This window comes from Phlebotomus papatasi, chromosome 1, assembly GCF_024763615.1.
Source record: "Phlebotomus papatasi isolate M1 chromosome 1, Ppap_2.1, whole genome shotgun sequence".
Lineage (NCBI taxonomy): Eukaryota > Metazoa > Arthropoda > Insecta > Diptera > Psychodidae > Phlebotomus > Phlebotomus papatasi.
The window spans coordinates 102006318-102024776 of record NC_077222.1 but is presented as its reverse complement, the minus strand read 5'-3'; the positions used below and the strand labels follow the sequence as shown (position 1 = coordinate 102024776).

Here is an 18459-nt window from a genome sequence, read left to right as displayed (position 1 = left end):
TTTCAAATTAATAAAAAAAGAGCTATACGATATAACATTAAATATTTACAATGTTGGAGGTGAATCGATTGAAGGAGAAGTATTTTCAGGGAATTTATTCTGTAATCCAGTGCAAATATCGATATGGGAATTTCAACATAAATTGTTATTTTAGTTTATAGAGAGATAAAAAGTCTCAAAACCATATCCATTTCACTGTAACACTGAATGCAAATAATACTAAAGTTTTCCTTATTGGTGGAGAATGTTCGGGAATGCCGTCCGATTCCAATAACACTGATAAGGCCCAGTGATAGCGATAAAAATAGCTCACTTACATAAGGCAGGTTTTTTTTTTGGATGACGGAACAGGAAAATGGTAAAAGAAAAATTTCACAAATTTTGATACATTTTGATTATTAAACAATTACCACAAAAATATCTGTCTGCGACATTTTCAAAACATGGTACATTATAGACAATGCATTAAGGAGATAAACAAATAAATTAAAAAAGTAATTACCAAATCGTTTGGAATACATTTCTTCGTCCTAATGATCTATCTCTAAATGTTGAATTTTCTTTTCTTTCACTCAATATTCATATAAACTCGTATCCTCAATTGTTGATTAGGTATTTAAAATACTTTATTTTATTGTTTTTTCACAAATTTCTTTGGTTTCTTTTCTCTTAACATCGCACTATACCCTATTGTGCCAAATAAAAAGTCAAAAAGAATTATTCAGTATTTGCAAATTTACATTCAAACACCAATATCTTCTTCAACACTTCATTCCAATGATAATAAAATTTAATTGACACAAATGGCACAAAGCACTAATTCACGAGATACCGAGAGAGAGAGAGAAAAGGTATATGAATAAATTCAACTGTGATCCGACAAACACACCACAGGCCACGTCTTAAATGGGAATTTCTTTATTCTTCTCGCGATCTTCAACAGGTAGCTGTTTGGTCTTGCAATTTAGGTGAAGATATTATGTATGTGCAACACAACACTTTATCGTCCGTGCTGTTGAATTTAAATTTAAATCAATTTTCTTTTTTTATCTCTCTCTTCAAAAAGATCTATACCACAAGATCTCCTTTCCTTCAAAAAAATAACCACGAATAATATCTTCTCCAGTGACGGTATTGCCAGTGACGAGATCGCACATCGACTAATTTTCTGTTCACGGCAAATTTTACCCAACTTATTTGTGGGAAGGTGAAAAAGAGAACGCAACAGAGATAAAGACGAAAGGCAAACTGATATCAAATTCCCATACAATCTAAATAATATTATTGCACACACCTAAAAAAGGAAATTTTCACTTTGGACTCATAACTTAAGCATACATCTAATCTTCCTTTTATTTGTTAAATATTTTAGGGCACAACCACATCAACCGTCAAATTTTCACCGTCACCATTACAAATTTTAGCCGCGACACAAACCTTCATTACCGCAAACTACAACAATATCCACTTTCAACTTATTTCTGTTAAATGAGTGTGCTAAGCCTTTAGGATTCATAAAAGAAAACGTGCAAGAACCACAAAAAACGCTGAAAAAACGCACTGAAAGAATCTGATATATTGCCTACTATAGAGAGCTAAAAATAAATTTTAAATGCATTTCTTATGAATCGTTGGCCCTAAAAGTAGGCCGCAAAACTGGCACCGAAAATGTTTTGCATACATCACGGCGTTTCCGTAACTTATTCCAAACCCGGGATACCCGGGCAGAATCAATTAGAGGGAGAATTAGACAAGATATCAAACACAAGAAGAGTTTGATTCTCCAGTAGTGGCTTGGATAAAAAGTACAGTAGAGTTCCTCAAATTTGAACTCCTCAAATTTGAACGACGGTTGAATTCAAAATGTAAAATTTGAGGTTATGCGAAGAAAGTTTTGCGTGGAGTCTGAATCAGAAAAAAATTTCTCTAGTGTTTCCTCAATATTATTGTATATTATATTAACTTCCGCAACAACTTCCATTTATTTCACAATAAATGACATTGATATATTCTTTAAAGTAATTTTTCTTAATTTAGGAATAGTAAATTTCACATCAATTCCGTTACGTTTTTGAAAATATTGTTCAAATTTGAGGAGTAGGAAATGTCATCTATACCCCCCAAATGTTCAAATTTGAGGAACTCTACTGTAAATGAAACTGTCTTTGCACAAAAAGTCGTTGAAGTTCGAAGAATTCAAATTCAATTTCGAATTTTTACACCAAATTTTTCTACAAGGTGGGGGAAATTTATGAAGTATTACACTAAAAATCTCGCAAAAGAGTTACTCAGTGATTATGGAATGACTAAATAATGGGATATAAATATAAGTAGCAAGCGTCGTTGCTTGTTTTTCTGCATAAGAAAGTGGAGACCAACACATTTTGACACTTGATCCCTTCGAAATTCGAACAGGATATTTTTTTCAGCCACCTTACGGAATTATCAAGAAGTAAAAATGACTTTTTTCTGTATTTTTCAAGGTCTACTTGTGAATGGTAAGAATTGCTCCGTTCAGTAATAACCTTTCGAAGAGACCAAGCCACTCTAAAGGCGAACCAAACCTATTCGAAAATCTACCGGAAACCTAACTTGCAAGTTCACGTACTCGCCGCTTTAGCGCTGATTGTTCTTCCATTTCGAATTTCGGTATTCTTGACACTTCAATCGTCAATAATGTCAACAAAAGTGCGTAAACGTTTGCTCTAAAAGCGACCATTAAGGCCTCTACACATTGAAAAAAAAATACTTCAAAATTTAAGTGTGACAAGTGATATTGAAAGCAAATAAGAAAACTATCGGAAAATGTTGACTTTTGAAGATACAATTCCTATTTATTTGAAAAATGAATCACTTCCAAAAAATAAATGGTTGTACATATTCGGACTATTTTATTGCCTCTACACATTTGGAGAAATTTTAGTTAAAAATTTCTTTTTGGAAAGAAATTGTCTGCAGTGCTGCACGCTGGAATGTCAAAATTTCGTCAAAAAATACATTTTTTGACGAAAAATGCTCCCAATAAGTAGAGGCCTTTAAACAAATCAATTTATATCAAAATCATTTTGAAGTAAAAATTCTTTTGTCAGGGAAATTTTGAAGAGAAATGACACACTTATTTGGTTTTTAGTTTGTTTTTTTTTCACAAGAATTCATCATTTAATTGCCGGAAAATTGAGAAAAGTATTTTTCCAGTCCTTCAAGAAAATTTAAAAGATTTTAAAGAAATTTTTTTTTCTAAGACCTCTATACATTAGAAGCAATTTACGTCAAAATTGCTTTTTTGAAGGAAGTAGTCTTCAATGTTTGGTAAAAAAATGCTTTTTGACGAAAAATTTTCCAAATGTGTAGTAGAGCCCTTAAACAAATCAACTTATATCGAATTTATGTCAAAAATAATTTTTAAGTAAAAATTCTTTTGCCAAGGAAATTAAAAAAAATGCCACCACTTTGCGCTTTAGTTTGTTTTTATAGAAAATTATCATTTCCCTGCTGGAAAATGAGAAAAATATTATTACCGTAACTTTTAGAATATATTATAATCGAATTTGAAGAAAATTCTTTGAGTAAGGCCTCTGCACATTGGGAGTAATTTACGTCAAATATTAATTTTTTGACAGAATTTTGACGTTTTCACCTACAGCACTGCGGACAATTTCCTTTAAAAATAGCATTTTTTGACGAAAATTACTTCCAATGTGTAGAGGCCTTATTTGTGAAGAAAGAGTGTTTTGCTGGAGATGCTGTTCATAAATAGAATCCAATCTAGCTCTACTGGAAGGTTTTTTTCAAGATTTTCGTTGAGATACATTAAATACGATTTCAAAGTACTTACAGTAAGAACCCGTCTGACCAGATAAGCGTGGATTATAGCCTCAATTAACCCCTATCTTTCATACCTTACTTTTAAGAAGCTCCCATACAAAATTCCCCTTACTAAATATATGTGAAGGACACTGTTTTGCGTTCATGGTGGTGAAGAGCGGAACTACGAAAATTATGTTGCCGGCCGTGTTGCTCGGCTGTCAGTGACAAGATGGAATATTTTCCAAAAAATTTTATTTGTTTTTAAAATTCTCGCAAAGATTCTCAGTGATTTTAGTGGTTTTTTTTAATAATAATAAATGTGCGTGAGTGCGTGTCGTGTAGAGAAAAGTGTCGTGGTCACAATAAACAAATTTCCAACCCTGAAATACGTGTTTTTATTCTCTTTTGGGGGTGTTTTTTAGGAGACATTTTTTCGGAATAGTTTTTTTGTTTTTCTAAAGTGTTAAATCGTTCATCCTGGTTAAATAAAACATATCACTATCTTTGTAGCTTCTATCATTTGTATAAAATTCGAAGGTGAAATCAGGATGTGCAATTGACAGTTTCATTCCACCGCCATTGATGTACGTGGCAAAATCCAGTCCTTAATTCGGGCCTACCACTCGGATCTTGTCAATGAGGGCTAAAATAGTGCCTAAAGCTGGGTGCTAATTAATGACTAAACGCTGGGTCCCCCTTACCCTGTGTCAGACGGGAATTATTGCACACCATCATTTCTTAAACATTAAAATCGGACTTGATATGAGAATCAAATCAAACCTAGAAGAAAAGCTCTACCTTCCACAATATTTATCAAAAAAAAAATTTGACGGTCAATATGACTCTCCCTTAACAAACACATTTAAACCTTCCTTACTGATAACAATACAGACAAACTTATCAAGACATCTTCTTTAAGTGCAAAATTTACCAGGAGAAAAAAAAACACAAACCTGAGACAGGCTAAAATTAATGGGTTCTGCTTCTGACGATAAGATACGAAGGAATTTCTAGTTTTAAAACACAAAACAATGTTATAAAATATCCAAAAATATTGCATGTAATTTGAGATTTTGCAAAAAAGATTGCGGCATTTTTGTCTTTCACTGATTTTTCGTATCTTTAAATATTAGCTACTGAATTTTATTTTGGAATTCGTAATCATATATTTTGCGAGATAAAGGAAATACCACACATTATCAATTCTAACAATTCTAGACGTAATTCCCACAAAATAATTACATAGTATATAAAGCAAGATACACAATCGAATTGAACTTTGAGATGAGATTTCGCCGCCAATTGACCAAGCACAATAAAAGGTGAATGAAATTGAAAATGAAGATCGTTTGTGCGGCTGAATGATGATGTATTAATACATCAGTAATTGTTATCAATTAGAGAGACAGTCCCGAAAATTATGAAAGCACTTCAATTCATATTTCTATTGAATAATGAGCCGCATTGGACTCTAAAAAAACAAATGATTTATTTGGTTTATTCCAATTTCAATTAATCACCTCTAGAGAAGACAAAAAAAGTCTGAACATATTGACTGTGAAAACTAGGAAACAATCCAAGACACATACCGAACATCTCTTAAAACAGTTGCGCTAAGAAAAACTTTCTTTGGTAATAATTCAAAAAAAAAAGTTGTTTACTGCAATTTTTCTTCACAAGTTTCTATATTTCGGGTTAAAAAAATTGTAAAATAACTAATAAGAGAAAAAACAGATCATGTTGGTGCAGAGGACTAACTTTAATGGTGTGTGTCTCCGCTCACAGTGAAAATTTTATTTTATTTTTTTTTCTCAATATAAAACAATGAGGACATCTCAAAAGGGCTCTTGAAATCTCATTTTGATGATATTCTGACAACTTCACATCATAAGTGTCTAATGAGGGCAGTAAAATAATAACGACACTCTCACCCCGAACCGTCAAGAAGCATCTTTAGGTGTCCCACAGCGTTCTTATGCCCTTTTAGGGCATAAGTTCCAAGTTTATTGTCTTCAATCCTGAGTTTTACAGTTAAGCCTATACTTCGGGAGGGCAACGAATATGGCTTTGCCTATACAGAGACTCAGTGCTTTTTATTTTGAGACGATACACTCCAAGTGAGGCAGTCTTTCCGTACAGAAGTAGATCTTGAAAAATTCGAAAATCTATTTGAAGATCCAAAAAAGAGACTTTCTTACTTCTTAACACTTTCGCAAGGTGGCGGAAGTAACATCCTGTTCGAATTTCCAAGTGCTCAAGTGTCAAAATGTGACGGTCTTCACATTTTTGTGAGGAAAAAAACTGAACAACAACGATTACTGTTCTTGTCCCATTATGCAATCACCCCATAATCACTGAGTAACTCTTTTGCCAGCTTTTTAGTGTGATATTTGATAAATTTTCCCCAACTTGTTCGAAAATGTAGTATGAAAATTCGAAATTGAATTTGAATTCTTCGAACTTCAACGACTTTTTGTGCAAATAGAGCTCCATTTACCTTTCATCCAAGACACTATTGGAGAATCAAAATCTACTTATGAGCGGGCAGAGTCAGTCAGTTCAGACGTGTTTTGCAAATAATTTTTAAGGCGACGAGTTATTTTCTATGAGAAAATGGCTTTATCTCCCTGAAGATTTGTTTTTGAGTATAAAAGATGAAAGGAACTTCAAAGAAGGGCAACGCTGATCAACGCCTTCAGCTCCCAGAAAAGAGCAAACGTCCTATACAGCAGACTCTCTCTCAATTGGGCATTTGGGGCAAAATGACATCCGGTTTATCGATAGATTTGGACGTCAAAGCCTTTATAAATTCCACAAAAATGGCTCAATTATAAAGAATCACGATAAATTAGGAAGAACTACAGCGAATTTGAGCAAATTAGCTTCATAATTAAACGTGAAAATTGTCAGTAAAATTTTGCGTCCGATTGAAAAAGAGTCGATTGAGGGAGAGTCTACTGTACTTGCCCCGATGCCGACAGCAAACTGTTTCGTCTCCCCTGTCTGATTCACACGACTAAGAAAATAATGATGAATAAATGACAAAAGTCGCTAATAAAAATCAAAGCCAACGAGAAGACGGTGCCCCTATCATCCTTATTCAGAACAACGACCGGCAACTCAAGGAACTGATCCTGAAGAGCGACATCAGGGACTTCCAACTCAAGGTGAGCAAATAAGATACAACAAAAATCACCGTCAAGTGTAAGAGTATCGGGACGCATCGGCTGCTGCTCGAGGGTCTCCGAAGAACAGAAACTTGAAGGAAGAGGAAAAATCATTCAAGGTTTTCCTGTCAGGAATCTACGGATACAAGGAAGAAGCGATCAAGAAGCTTCGTATTGCCCAAAATGCAGAAGTCCAAAAGGTAGTAAAGTTCTCAATCAACTGTACCGAAGGCAGTGCCTTTAACGCACATTTCAAGAAAGGGTAAACTACTACCCAGCCGCTATTACAGAAACTTCGCAAGCTCGATAAGAAGAAGGGTAACCAGAAGCAGTGCTTCAACTGCCAGTCATTTGGCCATGCGTCTTCAAGATGTGGACACAAATTCAGATGTATTAAGTGCCTCTCAGGGCATTACCGTGATGAGGGCCCCAGGACGACGGGTGAGGGTACTGCAAAATGCGTAAACTGTGTGGGAGATTACGCTACTAACTACAAGAGATACCCTAAATATAAGGAGTACAAGGTCAGTTTCGGAAGATGATTCAGAGTACTAAGGACCGCCATGTTAGATAACAGCAGGAATACATCCTAGCCCCAGTTCCTGCTTCAAATGCTTGGTTCAAAAATTAACAAGCCTCTTCAGGACTTGTTCCAACTGTGGGAATTCCACAAACACAACTATCATCAAACACCCCTAAGTGAAGATCTTCAAAGGCCTAGACAACTTCAGCCAAGATAAGACTGCAAGATAAGCAGTCCCCAGCCTCAATTTAACAGGAGTCTCACTAGGCTGTGATAGCCGGTAACGATAGTTAATCTAAGGTGAGGAAAATACATTCAAACGGTAACTAACGTTGTGTAGAATTCTACAAATCAGGGAGAAGACCTCCTTCCGAATGCGTCAGTGGTGTTTCTCTTTTCAGGGACAAGAACAAACACAAGATTCTTTGAGCCACTGAGCACGGCGCACTGCAGAGCCTAAAGCTTTGGCAAAGAATCTTTTGTTTGTTCTTGTCCCTGAAAAGAGAAACACCACTGACGCATTCGGAAGGAGGTCTTCTCCCTGATTTTTAGTAAGGAAAAGACATCAAGATAATAATTTTCCTGTGAAGATGATCTTATGACCAAGTCCATTTTAAAATTCAATCCAGCCAACTCAACACCAAGAACTATTAAGCAAGCCCAGATAAGCAACGCAAATAAAGGTTCAGAAACATAGTACTAAACAAAATGTCACAAATGTTCTTCTTAAGGAGAGAATGTACCAAGAGCAGAAATCACATTTTTAAAATCGAAAGAATCGGTTTTGAGATGGAATTATTCTAATCCTTCTACTGCTGTGTGACTAGGGAAGCTCCTGGAGATGCAAGAGCCGTCTCAACCCTTACTAAGCATACTTGACCCTTTGTTTTGAATCCAGTACCGGGTCACTACGATTAAGGATCGTAAAATTAAGATTCCGTGGTTGAGGTTAAACTCATCAAAAAGCTTCCAGATTCCCCGATACCCTTCATGAATATAAAGATGGAACATTATCAACAAAGGGTTCTAAATGGGGGGAATGTAATGTGTCGCATAGGCTCTTCCCTTCAATGTTTACCACCAAGCGGGCTAGATGCCCGGTAGGCCAAGGTACACTCAGGTAAGTGATAGAAGATTGGGTAACCAACCCCAGTAGGAACTCGCGAACCTCAGGCTAAGGAACAAGGGATCTGGTCCTTCTAGAGAAGGTCGGGCGAGGGAATAACAACCCTTCCCCGTAAAAGATTGTTACGAAAATTCGCAAGGAGCCTCCGATAGGACGGACTTTTCGGCAGCGACCTGTGCTACGTTTCTGGAGCGAGCTGATACTAAGAATGCCCCTATCACCTTTGTAAGGTTTCTAAAAATCCGAAACAGAAGGACTGAGATTTGCCACAGCAAGATTGTAGGGCACTATTACTACTACTTTACTGTATTACACCATAAAATTTAATACAGTAATCTATTCTAAACCAATTAAATATTAAAAATAAAACAATTTGCGTTCAATTTTAGCTCATTCCCCAACAACTCTGGTTTATATCCATTTTCGCCGACACATTCATTTGAGATATCACATAAGATAATCATGATCGTATATAGCAAATGAAATACAATCCCATTTAAACTTGATTTGTGTTGATCACTTCAATGAGATCAGACACGATCGTCATTCTATTAGAAGTGACTTCACATTGTATTCCTATTGAGAAGATTGTGTGATTTTTTTTTCTTGCAGTCGCTCTTCATCTCAATTGATCTCTCTCCTCAAGCATCTCTTTTGACTTGAGATCAAGCCACACAGACATTGTAGATCACGATCTATTTTGCACTCTCTATGTTTGTGACCGCGATCGAGTGCACCGGCTTGGGCTTAATTAAGTATCCATTTACACTGTCATATTGCCAGAGTCTTTTCTCTTTTAATTTGCACAATATGACGCTTTATTTCCCAATGAAAATTATACATCAAAAACTTCTCTTTAATTTTCTTCCTCCTCTATTATTTTTTTTTCACGCTGCAAGCCATACACTCACCAAGAATTTGCCCGTAATTTAATATCGAAATCTCTACATTAGGTTGAGTGTCTATTTCCCCTTGGCATTAGTCAAAACGTCAACAGTACAAATTTCCAGGGAAAAAATAGGTAGTTGAGTTACGGAAAAGAGTACATAAAAGGCGCAACGCTCAATTTATTTTAATTACCAATGAAAATATTTATTTCTTCATAACAACAACAACGCCTCCTTCAGCAGTTTTGATAATACCTATTTTTACACACTTCACCATCCATATGATTTTCCATGAACAATTTATTCATTTTTTATTAAGTTTTTGTCACCAATTTACACATTCGTTTTAATAGCGATAAGAAATTCATTTTGTGGAACATTTACTTAATAAAGCGAATCATTGCGTTCTTTCCAACATTTTCCCGGAGCAATTACTATGATCACGCATTCGAACTTTGAAGCGTACCAAGAAACATACTAAGCCAGAGGGGATGATGATCTTCAAACACTGAATTGTTGAATTTGGTGAGTAATATTTGCTTAATTAAGCATCAGACAATTTTCCTCTTGAGAAGATAAATACAATAATTCTGAGACTGTAAAGGAAAAAAAGCCCTCGTCACTATTTGAAAATGCGGGATGAAGTAATCTCCAAAGAATCATGTTTAAATTTAATTGCAAAAATTTTATATTGCCTCAAGAGTATGTTACTGTCTTAATTAAATTCCTCTTCTGTTTAGTCTCTCACATCAGTTACATTTTTATTGCTCGAACTCTAAATAGGAAGAACACCATATTATGATAATCGCCCTGTTAGCTGAGTTATGTTAGTTTATTCATTTACCATCCCCTATACGTGATTAGATTTTGGCATAAGAGTTTAAACATAATGACCTTTTGATCCTTAGAGGTTTGACAGACCTGAGGATTAGCCGAGAGACAGTTTAGATAGATCAGATTGCGAGGAGACGTCGACTTCGGGGTAGACCTAGGACAAGGTGGCTGAATCAAATTCAGAATCTTGCCTTGGAGCGCCTTGAGATCGAACTCGAACATCTTGAAGTGGCGTAGGATCGACAGGCGTAGGCTGCTAAACTAAATGTCATGGGCCCGGGACCCCAATAGGGATATGGGCCTTGACAGACTTGAGGAAAAGCCGAGAGACGGCTTAGCGTAATTTTATTAGAAATAACGGTAAAACTACATTTCCAACATTTTCCACTTCGGCTTAAGTCGTAAGTGTGTCTAGGGCATAAGCGATTGAAAATGATGATGATGGTTAAACTACATTTCCATCATCTTCCACTACGTCGTTTCTCGGCTTAAGTCGTAATTTTGTCAAAGACCTTAGGGTCCAAAGAGACTCAGGCTGATCTGGAGAATAATATAGCCTATAAAATTTATCAGACTAAATATAGTCAAGGACCAACCTTAATCTTTTTGAGCCATCAACATAAAGTCGTTATTCTTGCCTTTCAAATTTACGGAACAATAACGTATACTAAATTATAAAACTAACCTAATGAAACATAGATAATTTTTACTGAAATATTTTTAATTAGCTAAGACACATACCATAAATTTACGATAAAATGATTATTTAACAGAATATCAAAATTAAATTCATAAAATAAAAAATAAATAAATAAAAACAAAAATAACTGCATTCGAATGCTAAAAAATATAATCAGAAGCCTGACAAGTTAACCTTATCGTAAACCTTTTTCAGGACACCTGGTATGTGTCTCTGCTAAAAGTTCCAAATTTATATATCTAACCCTTAATTCCCAGTTAACTAAGATAGGAGAGTGTAGACCAGTTTCAGGCAAGCATGACTTGACTATTAGGACGTTTCAACTAGGAAAAAATTTTTTTGGCACTATTCTCACGGTGCTGTATTTGATGAGACAAGAAAGTTTTTCTTCTGACCATATGATCAGACGCTGTTTAGAGCTGGCTGAACGACCCTCTCTGTAGAACAAATTTCTGATTTTACCGGATTTTACACTACAGAGAGGGTCGTTCAGCCACCTCTAAACGGCGTCTGATCATATGGTCGTAGAAGAAAAACTTTCTTGTCTCATCAAATACAGCACCGTGAGAATAGTGCCAAAAAAATTTTTTCCTAGTTGAAACGCCCTATTGACTATTCAAAATACAAAATTTTGGGATAATAAATTAATATGGAGCAAAGTGACACTTGAGCGTATTCTCGCAAATGGTTTACATCTCAGTTAAAATTGAGACACTCTCAGAGCAGAAGTGAACTGTTTTAATACGGAAATGCATACAAAGGAGATCACTTCTGCTCTGAGCGACGCAATTAGCCATTGATTCTCCTATATTGATTAAAATCGCGGAAAATATACAATTCAGTATTTTTCTGTCCCTTTTTGTTAATCTGCACAAATGAAAAGAATGTACCGTAGATACCAGTGATTTTGCACTCAGGTAGTGACTTTGTAAGCCTGCTTTTCGAAAGCTTTTCTTTAATTCTAGCATTTAAGAATGATCTTTAGAACTTCCTTAAGTATCCTTATGAATTCTGGACCATTCTTAAGTCTTAGAATTAAAAAAAAAAGCTTACGGAAAACAGGAGTACAAAAGCACTACCTGTACTGTAAAATTCTTGCTTTGTAATCATCACTTTGAGGCTTCTTTGACATGTACAACCTGAGACGGAATTTTTCAGTGTTTTGCTCCGGAGCAGATTGCTTATCAACGCTAAGACAACTTTTCAGGAAAGTCATTTGAAGTTGACAATTTCCTATGCTGCCCGTGTAAATTTTTCTTGAGAAAGTTGAATATCTTGTTACACGAACGTCGGATTGCCACCAAATTTTCACCAGTTCTAGATCTTAGTTCTAAGAACAACATATTTCTCCGAGTAATAAAGACTAAGTCGACTTAGAATAGTATAGAATGGAGATATGAGACATGAGACTTGTTGATATAAGACAATACTAAAAGCTCCCAGGTCCAGGAAAAGCATCTCCCTTCTTGTAGACTTTTATTTAAAACCATTTTAAAAACCGGGAATAGGGGTGTACTCCCCCACAAAATCCCACGGACAAACCGAGGCAGATTTCCAGAATTTTGACTACCCAAACTTCAAACTTTATTCTAAAACTTTCTTAACTACGGAATGAAACATGACACTTTCTTAGTTGCAATTGTATATGCTTTTCTCGCACGAATTATAACCTAAAAGCGAAAAATTATTTTCTTGCGGAAAAGCGCAAAAATATTCAAATACTTGTAAAAATAAGCCTATTCCTGAACTGATTTTTACGACGTTTGATGCAGTCTGAAAGAAATGGTAAATCTAAATCTTATCTAAAACTGCATTATGATGCTCTTTCAATTGAAAATGAAAAGGGGAAATCCTTCTTCTGAACAGTTTTCTTAGCACATGACCGTTCTTAAGTCCTTCTGCATTATCGACTTTTTTGTATTGGTTCCTGTCTCGACCAGGGGGTGACATTAGCTCTGAAAAATGCGACCGGTTTTAGTGTAATTTTTTCCCTGTTTTCGTACACATTTCACGAGATATCTCCAAAAATACGTAGGTTGCCAATTTAGGGTTTTCGGTTGCCTCTTCGTTATTAAATTGTCTTATTTTGTATTAGTATTTTTTGCTAATTCATTCTACAATGACAGAAAACAGTTAATAAACTCAAAAGTTTTTTCGGCTCGCTATAAACATATGGGAAACATAGGAAATGTCATGCCCCTCGTCTTGACTGTTTTGTCTAGTCCTCGCTGTGTTCTAAAACTACCAAATAGTCGTGACAGGAACCAACACCAAAAAAGAGCACGTTCATTTTTTAATGGAATGACAACAGAAATCTTTCTCACGAACACTTTTTACCACACGATTATTCTCAAATACTTCTGCATAATCAACTTTTCCTGGTATTGGTTTCTGACACGACTATTTAGTGGTTTTGGAACAAGACGACGACTGGGAAAAACAGTCGAGACAAGAACCAACACAAAAGAAAGTTGATAATTCAGAAATACTTGAGAACAGACATGTACTAAAAAAATGTTCAGAAGAAAGAATTCTGTGGCTATTCCAATATAAAATGAACATGCTTTTTCAGCAATTTATTATTCCCCAGTTTTCGTTTTATTCCAAAAACCACCAAACAGTCGTGACGGGAACCAATACAGAGAAAAGTCGATAATGTAGAAACACTTGAGAACAGTTCATTTTTCATTGGAATAGCACCATTATGCTATATCAATATCAAGTCCTTTCCGGAAGGGTTTTCAAGATGATTCACAGGCCAATGTCCTTCCTCAGAAAAAAAAACATAAAATATCGAACATCTCGCAAAATCTTTTACACTTCTCCTATCTTTTATTTTCTTGTATTATCTCTCTCTCAAAACACTGTCACATCGTTAAGTTTTCTATTGAGGATAAAACAAGAGTCATTTCCATTGGCAAATTTCTGACTTATTCTTGCTCACAGGTTTATATAGCACAAATTGTTTTGTGAAGAATGTTGGAAGTTGTATTGAGTGAAATCTCCCCATAACAATGACCCAACCTTATGATCTTGTCTCATTCTTTAGCTTCCCATAAAAACAACTTTATGTATATAGGAGCTTTTTGAGTGATTTCTCGAGACTTCACTCTCTCATATTATACCCAAACACATTCATACATCCCATTCCAAGGTCGAATGCAGAATTTTGCTCAGATCTTGGGAGTTTTATGCTGAAAGAATGTCTTCGCCTTTTTCATGCTTCACTCTCCATCAGAGCCACACCAAAAAAAAAAAAACAGATTGAAAAGGAGGACTGTTTAAAAGTGCCCCTCTCTTTGCCTCCCCCATTGACTATTGAAAAGTTTTGTATAAGAAGACTAGTAGCACAATATTTCTCCTACAAACTATCTTCGTGTTAAAAGAGCATGAAACTCATTGTGATCTTCAACCGTATTTATTCATGCAATTTAAATGGGAAAAAGACGATGAGGAAAAGAATATATATAAAAAAAAATATTATTATGTGTGACTCTTTAAAAAAGGGTCTCGTGTCTTTCTTGTATCGTACCCTTCCCTCTCTCATGCTAATTTTTTTTTATTCTTCCAACTCTTCTACAACGAATCCCGTTGCAAGAACATAAACAATAAGATCTTGTTTCGCCTTCCACAGCAATCTCTCTTCCATATTTTTGTATTAAGACACCAAAAAAAAGCACAAACGACATTTCTGGTCAAGATGAAAGAGAGCACAGCATTCAAGAATTTCAGGAATTTCTTCCAAAAAATCCACCAATGACCTCCTAAATAATTCGCAAAACTCTGACTGACCAATCGAACAACATCCAATATTAAACTTTAAGAAACCAACTGGATTTCACTTTAACCAGAGAGACTCTCCAAGAATGCCAATGAGAATAAAAGTAGTTTGAAGGGGATATTTGCGGAGAAACGTGATAAAAAAAAAGACACAAGCAATTAAATATCCCCCAATGCTCTTAAATGTGGAGCTCAGAGGCAAAATGACACATATCCTATGCTTTAGCCATAGGATATGTGTCATTTTGCCTCTGAGCTCCACAAATAGTGTCACGACTTTGGTGACTAATCGTACAAGATTTCCGAGGAAGAATTTGCAAAGAAAAACAAGCGACTAAAAAAAATATCGTATTGAATTTTTACACAAGAAGAATGCAGAAGAAAAAAGCCCTCCAATGAAGCTCTTCAACTTCTGTATGGTTTCAATGGAATCCCCATACACAGCATTTTTTTTTTTCAATATCCAAGCAAAAGAATGAAGAGACAGAGAAAAATCAATAAAATATTTTTATTTCAAAAATCAATATAATATTGAATTTATCCAGAGACAATCGACTGAGACAGAGAGAGAATTTATAATAAAAAAATGAAGATTCAAGAACATCTCGTCCACCCACATGTCCGAGACTTTAGGGGAGAGCGAAGCTATTTGGAACTTGAGTGAATTTGGAACCAGACAAAAGTGAAGAGGAAACATTAATGGTGCTATTCCAATGAAAAATTAAAACGATAAATCCTTCTCACTCATGAAATATTTTTAGCACATGACTGTTCTCAAGAGCTTCTACCTAATCGGCTTTTCTTTGCTTTAGTTCCTGTCACGACTGTTTGTTGATTATAGAACACGGCAAGGAATGAGAAAAATAGTCGAGACAAGAGCCAACACAAATAAAAGTCGATAAAGCAGAAGTACTTGAGAACAAACATGTACTAAAAAAATGTTCAGAAGAAATATTTCTGTTGCTATTCCATAAAAGAACATACTTTTTTAGCACTTTACTGTTCTCAAGTGCTTCACAATTATCGACTTTTCTTTGAGGTCATTTACACCGCCGCATTGAATTGAGATTGAATTGTCCGAAAATCGGATTTTGGAGTTAGTCTGAATCTAATGCGACAATCTAAATGACCTCAATGAAACCGTTTAGATTGCGGCCTTAGATTGAGACTTTAATGATCGGAAATTCAATTTAGGAACAGTTCAATCCCAATCTAATACGGCGGTGTAAATAGCTTCTGTGTGTTGATTCCTTTGACGACAATTTGGTGGTACTAGAACACCGTGAGGACGGAGGAAAACAGTCGAGACAGAAGCCAACACAGAGAAAAGTCGATAATGCAGTGGCACTTTAGAACAGATACGTACTTAAAAAAAATGTTTAAGAAAACGATTTCTTTTGCTATTTTGCTAGACTTTACTGTTCTCAAGTTCTTCATTATCGACTTTTCTTTGTATTGGTTCCTGCCTCGACTGTTTAGTGGTTCTAGAACACCTCGAGAACTGCGCAAAACAGTCGAGACAGGAGCCAACACAAAGAAAAGTCAATATTGCAAAAGCACTTGAGAACAGTAAAGTTTTAAAGAACCAAGCATTACAAAATTTTCTGAAATGCGGTACACTTGACTTGGGGCAGCTTTAATTGCAGTTTTTTTCCTTCTATTTTTAAATGAAACCGGACCTTATCATGATACAATTTAGCTCTACAAATTAGTTCTGAAGCTAAATTACATTACGATAAGGCTCGATACCATTTTAAAATAGGAAAAAGAATCCCAATTTCAAGGCTCCCCAATTCAAAGGTGCCCCATTTCCCTCTACGTCTATCTTTTCTAATTCTTTTTGTATTAATATCAAGAAGTTTATTTCCTAAGTTATTTTAATTTTTTTTTTACTTTTTTCCACATTATCATAGAGATTTACCTAAAAACACTTAATTTTTTAAAAATTATCAATATATTTCTCAGATTCCACTAAGATTTAAACAATCCAAAAAATTTACAGATATTTAGAACGCCATCTATGCGCGTCAATTTAGTGAAGTTGCAGTGTTTCCACATTTTTAATCAATTCATGCAATCCAAATTTTCTTTAAAAACTGTTGAACTTAAATGCAATTGTTAACTCCACAAAAAATTAATTACAGTAGGCTTCTACTAATTAGGTGCAAATACAAGTAGAGTTTGATTCTTCAATAGTGTCCAGGATAAAAGGTACATTGAACTCTATTTGCACAAAAAGTCGTTGATGTTCGAAGAATTCAAATTCAATTTCGAATTTTCATACTAAATTTTCGTACAAGGTGGGAAAATTTATGAACCATCACACTAAAAATCTTACAAAAAACTTACTTAGTTATTATGGAGTGATTAAATACTTCGACAGAAGCAGTAAACGCCGTTGCTTTGTGTTTTTCTGCGTAAAAAAGTGAAGACCGACACATTTTAACACTTGAGCACTTCAAAAATCGAACAGGATGTACTTCATTCACCTTGATGAATTATCAAAAAGTAAGAATGTCTCTTTTTTAGCTCTTAAAATAGATCTTCGAAGTTTTAAACTCTACTTATGAATGGTAAGATTCGGTTCTTTTGAGATAAGACTACTTTTTAATTAAATACTACAAGGATTATGAGTAGGTATATGAACAAAAAAATCTTTTAAATAAAATAGTGTCACGAACGAATTTCTCCAAAATACGGATGACATTTCGATCCCAAATGCCCGGGTTGAGAAAGCCTACTGTACAATAAAAAATTAAGGGTTGGAAATTCGATGACAGTTACCATATTGAATTTTTTCTAAATTTTGAATTGACGTTTGACTGGATCGGACAGGCGCTATAAACTCGTTTGGCAGAGGATTGAAAATCTCGTAAAAACGTTGAGTAATCTGTAACGTAAACAAACAAACGCAACCTTCATTCGCAAAACTTGTCACTTGTCACTTTGACATATGTCATACCGAGTGATCATTTGAATTCAATTTAATTGAATTGAATTTAATTTAATTATAGTGAATTTCTGTGTGTCCACCGCCGACTTAGCTCTGATACCACATTGAAAACAAAATATTAGAGACACATTTTTGACATTTTGCTGGAAAATTATAGTAAGTGATTTCCAAATTTTCAAACAAAGTCTTGTTCTTTACGGTTTCTTTTAGAGATGATCTTCCAATTTAGCGCACCTCTTACTAAAATCCTCGTTTGTTTCAATCATAAAAGCTTTACAAATCCTTTAAGAATATTCAAGTGTATACGAAACTGCCCCACTCTCCCTTATTTTCCTCTTTTGACTGGCTCTTTTTGCACGCTCCCCCGCGTCAACGTAACTGATTAATAAACATTCACATATTGGAAGATTCTTGCTGAATATCCATTTTGAATTCCATTCACAAGAATACCACGATAAAAAAAAACACTGAAGTTACAATGAAATGATTTGATGCCTTCCTCAGAGTGACTCTTCAGTGACACAAAAAACATATACCACAGGAATTCAATAATAGAACTTCTGATGTCATTTTTTTGCCCATTATTGTACATTATGCGTCTGTATGCTTTGCTACTGGCTTTTGTGACACATCTTTTCTATTTTTCAACAAATGCTTCTGCAGAAAAGCAACTCTGACAAAT

General features: G+C 35.1%; 1 protein-coding gene across 6 annotated transcripts in view; it reads right to left on the bottom strand.

Moving 5' to 3' along the window:
* The window catches only part of LOC129810164 (spectrin alpha chain, non-erythrocytic 1), a 95585-nt gene that overhangs the window by 56091 nt on the left and 21035 nt on the right, over positions 1-18459 (bottom strand). The window contains exons 1-2 of one of the 6 annotated variants that reach the window (XM_055860474.1): positions 1106-1121; positions 503-687 (exon numbers count right to left, since the gene is read on the bottom strand). The exons of 4 other annotated variants lie outside the window; for them this stretch is intronic. In XM_055860474.1, coding sequence (XP_055716449.1) covers positions 503-521 — 19 coding nt within the window. In that variant the 5' untranslated portion in view covers positions 522-687; positions 1106-1121. Of the gene's footprint in view, positions 1-502; positions 1157-18459 lie in introns of those variants that run through there. One more of the 6 variants, XM_055860473.1, reaches the window with a different exon arrangement.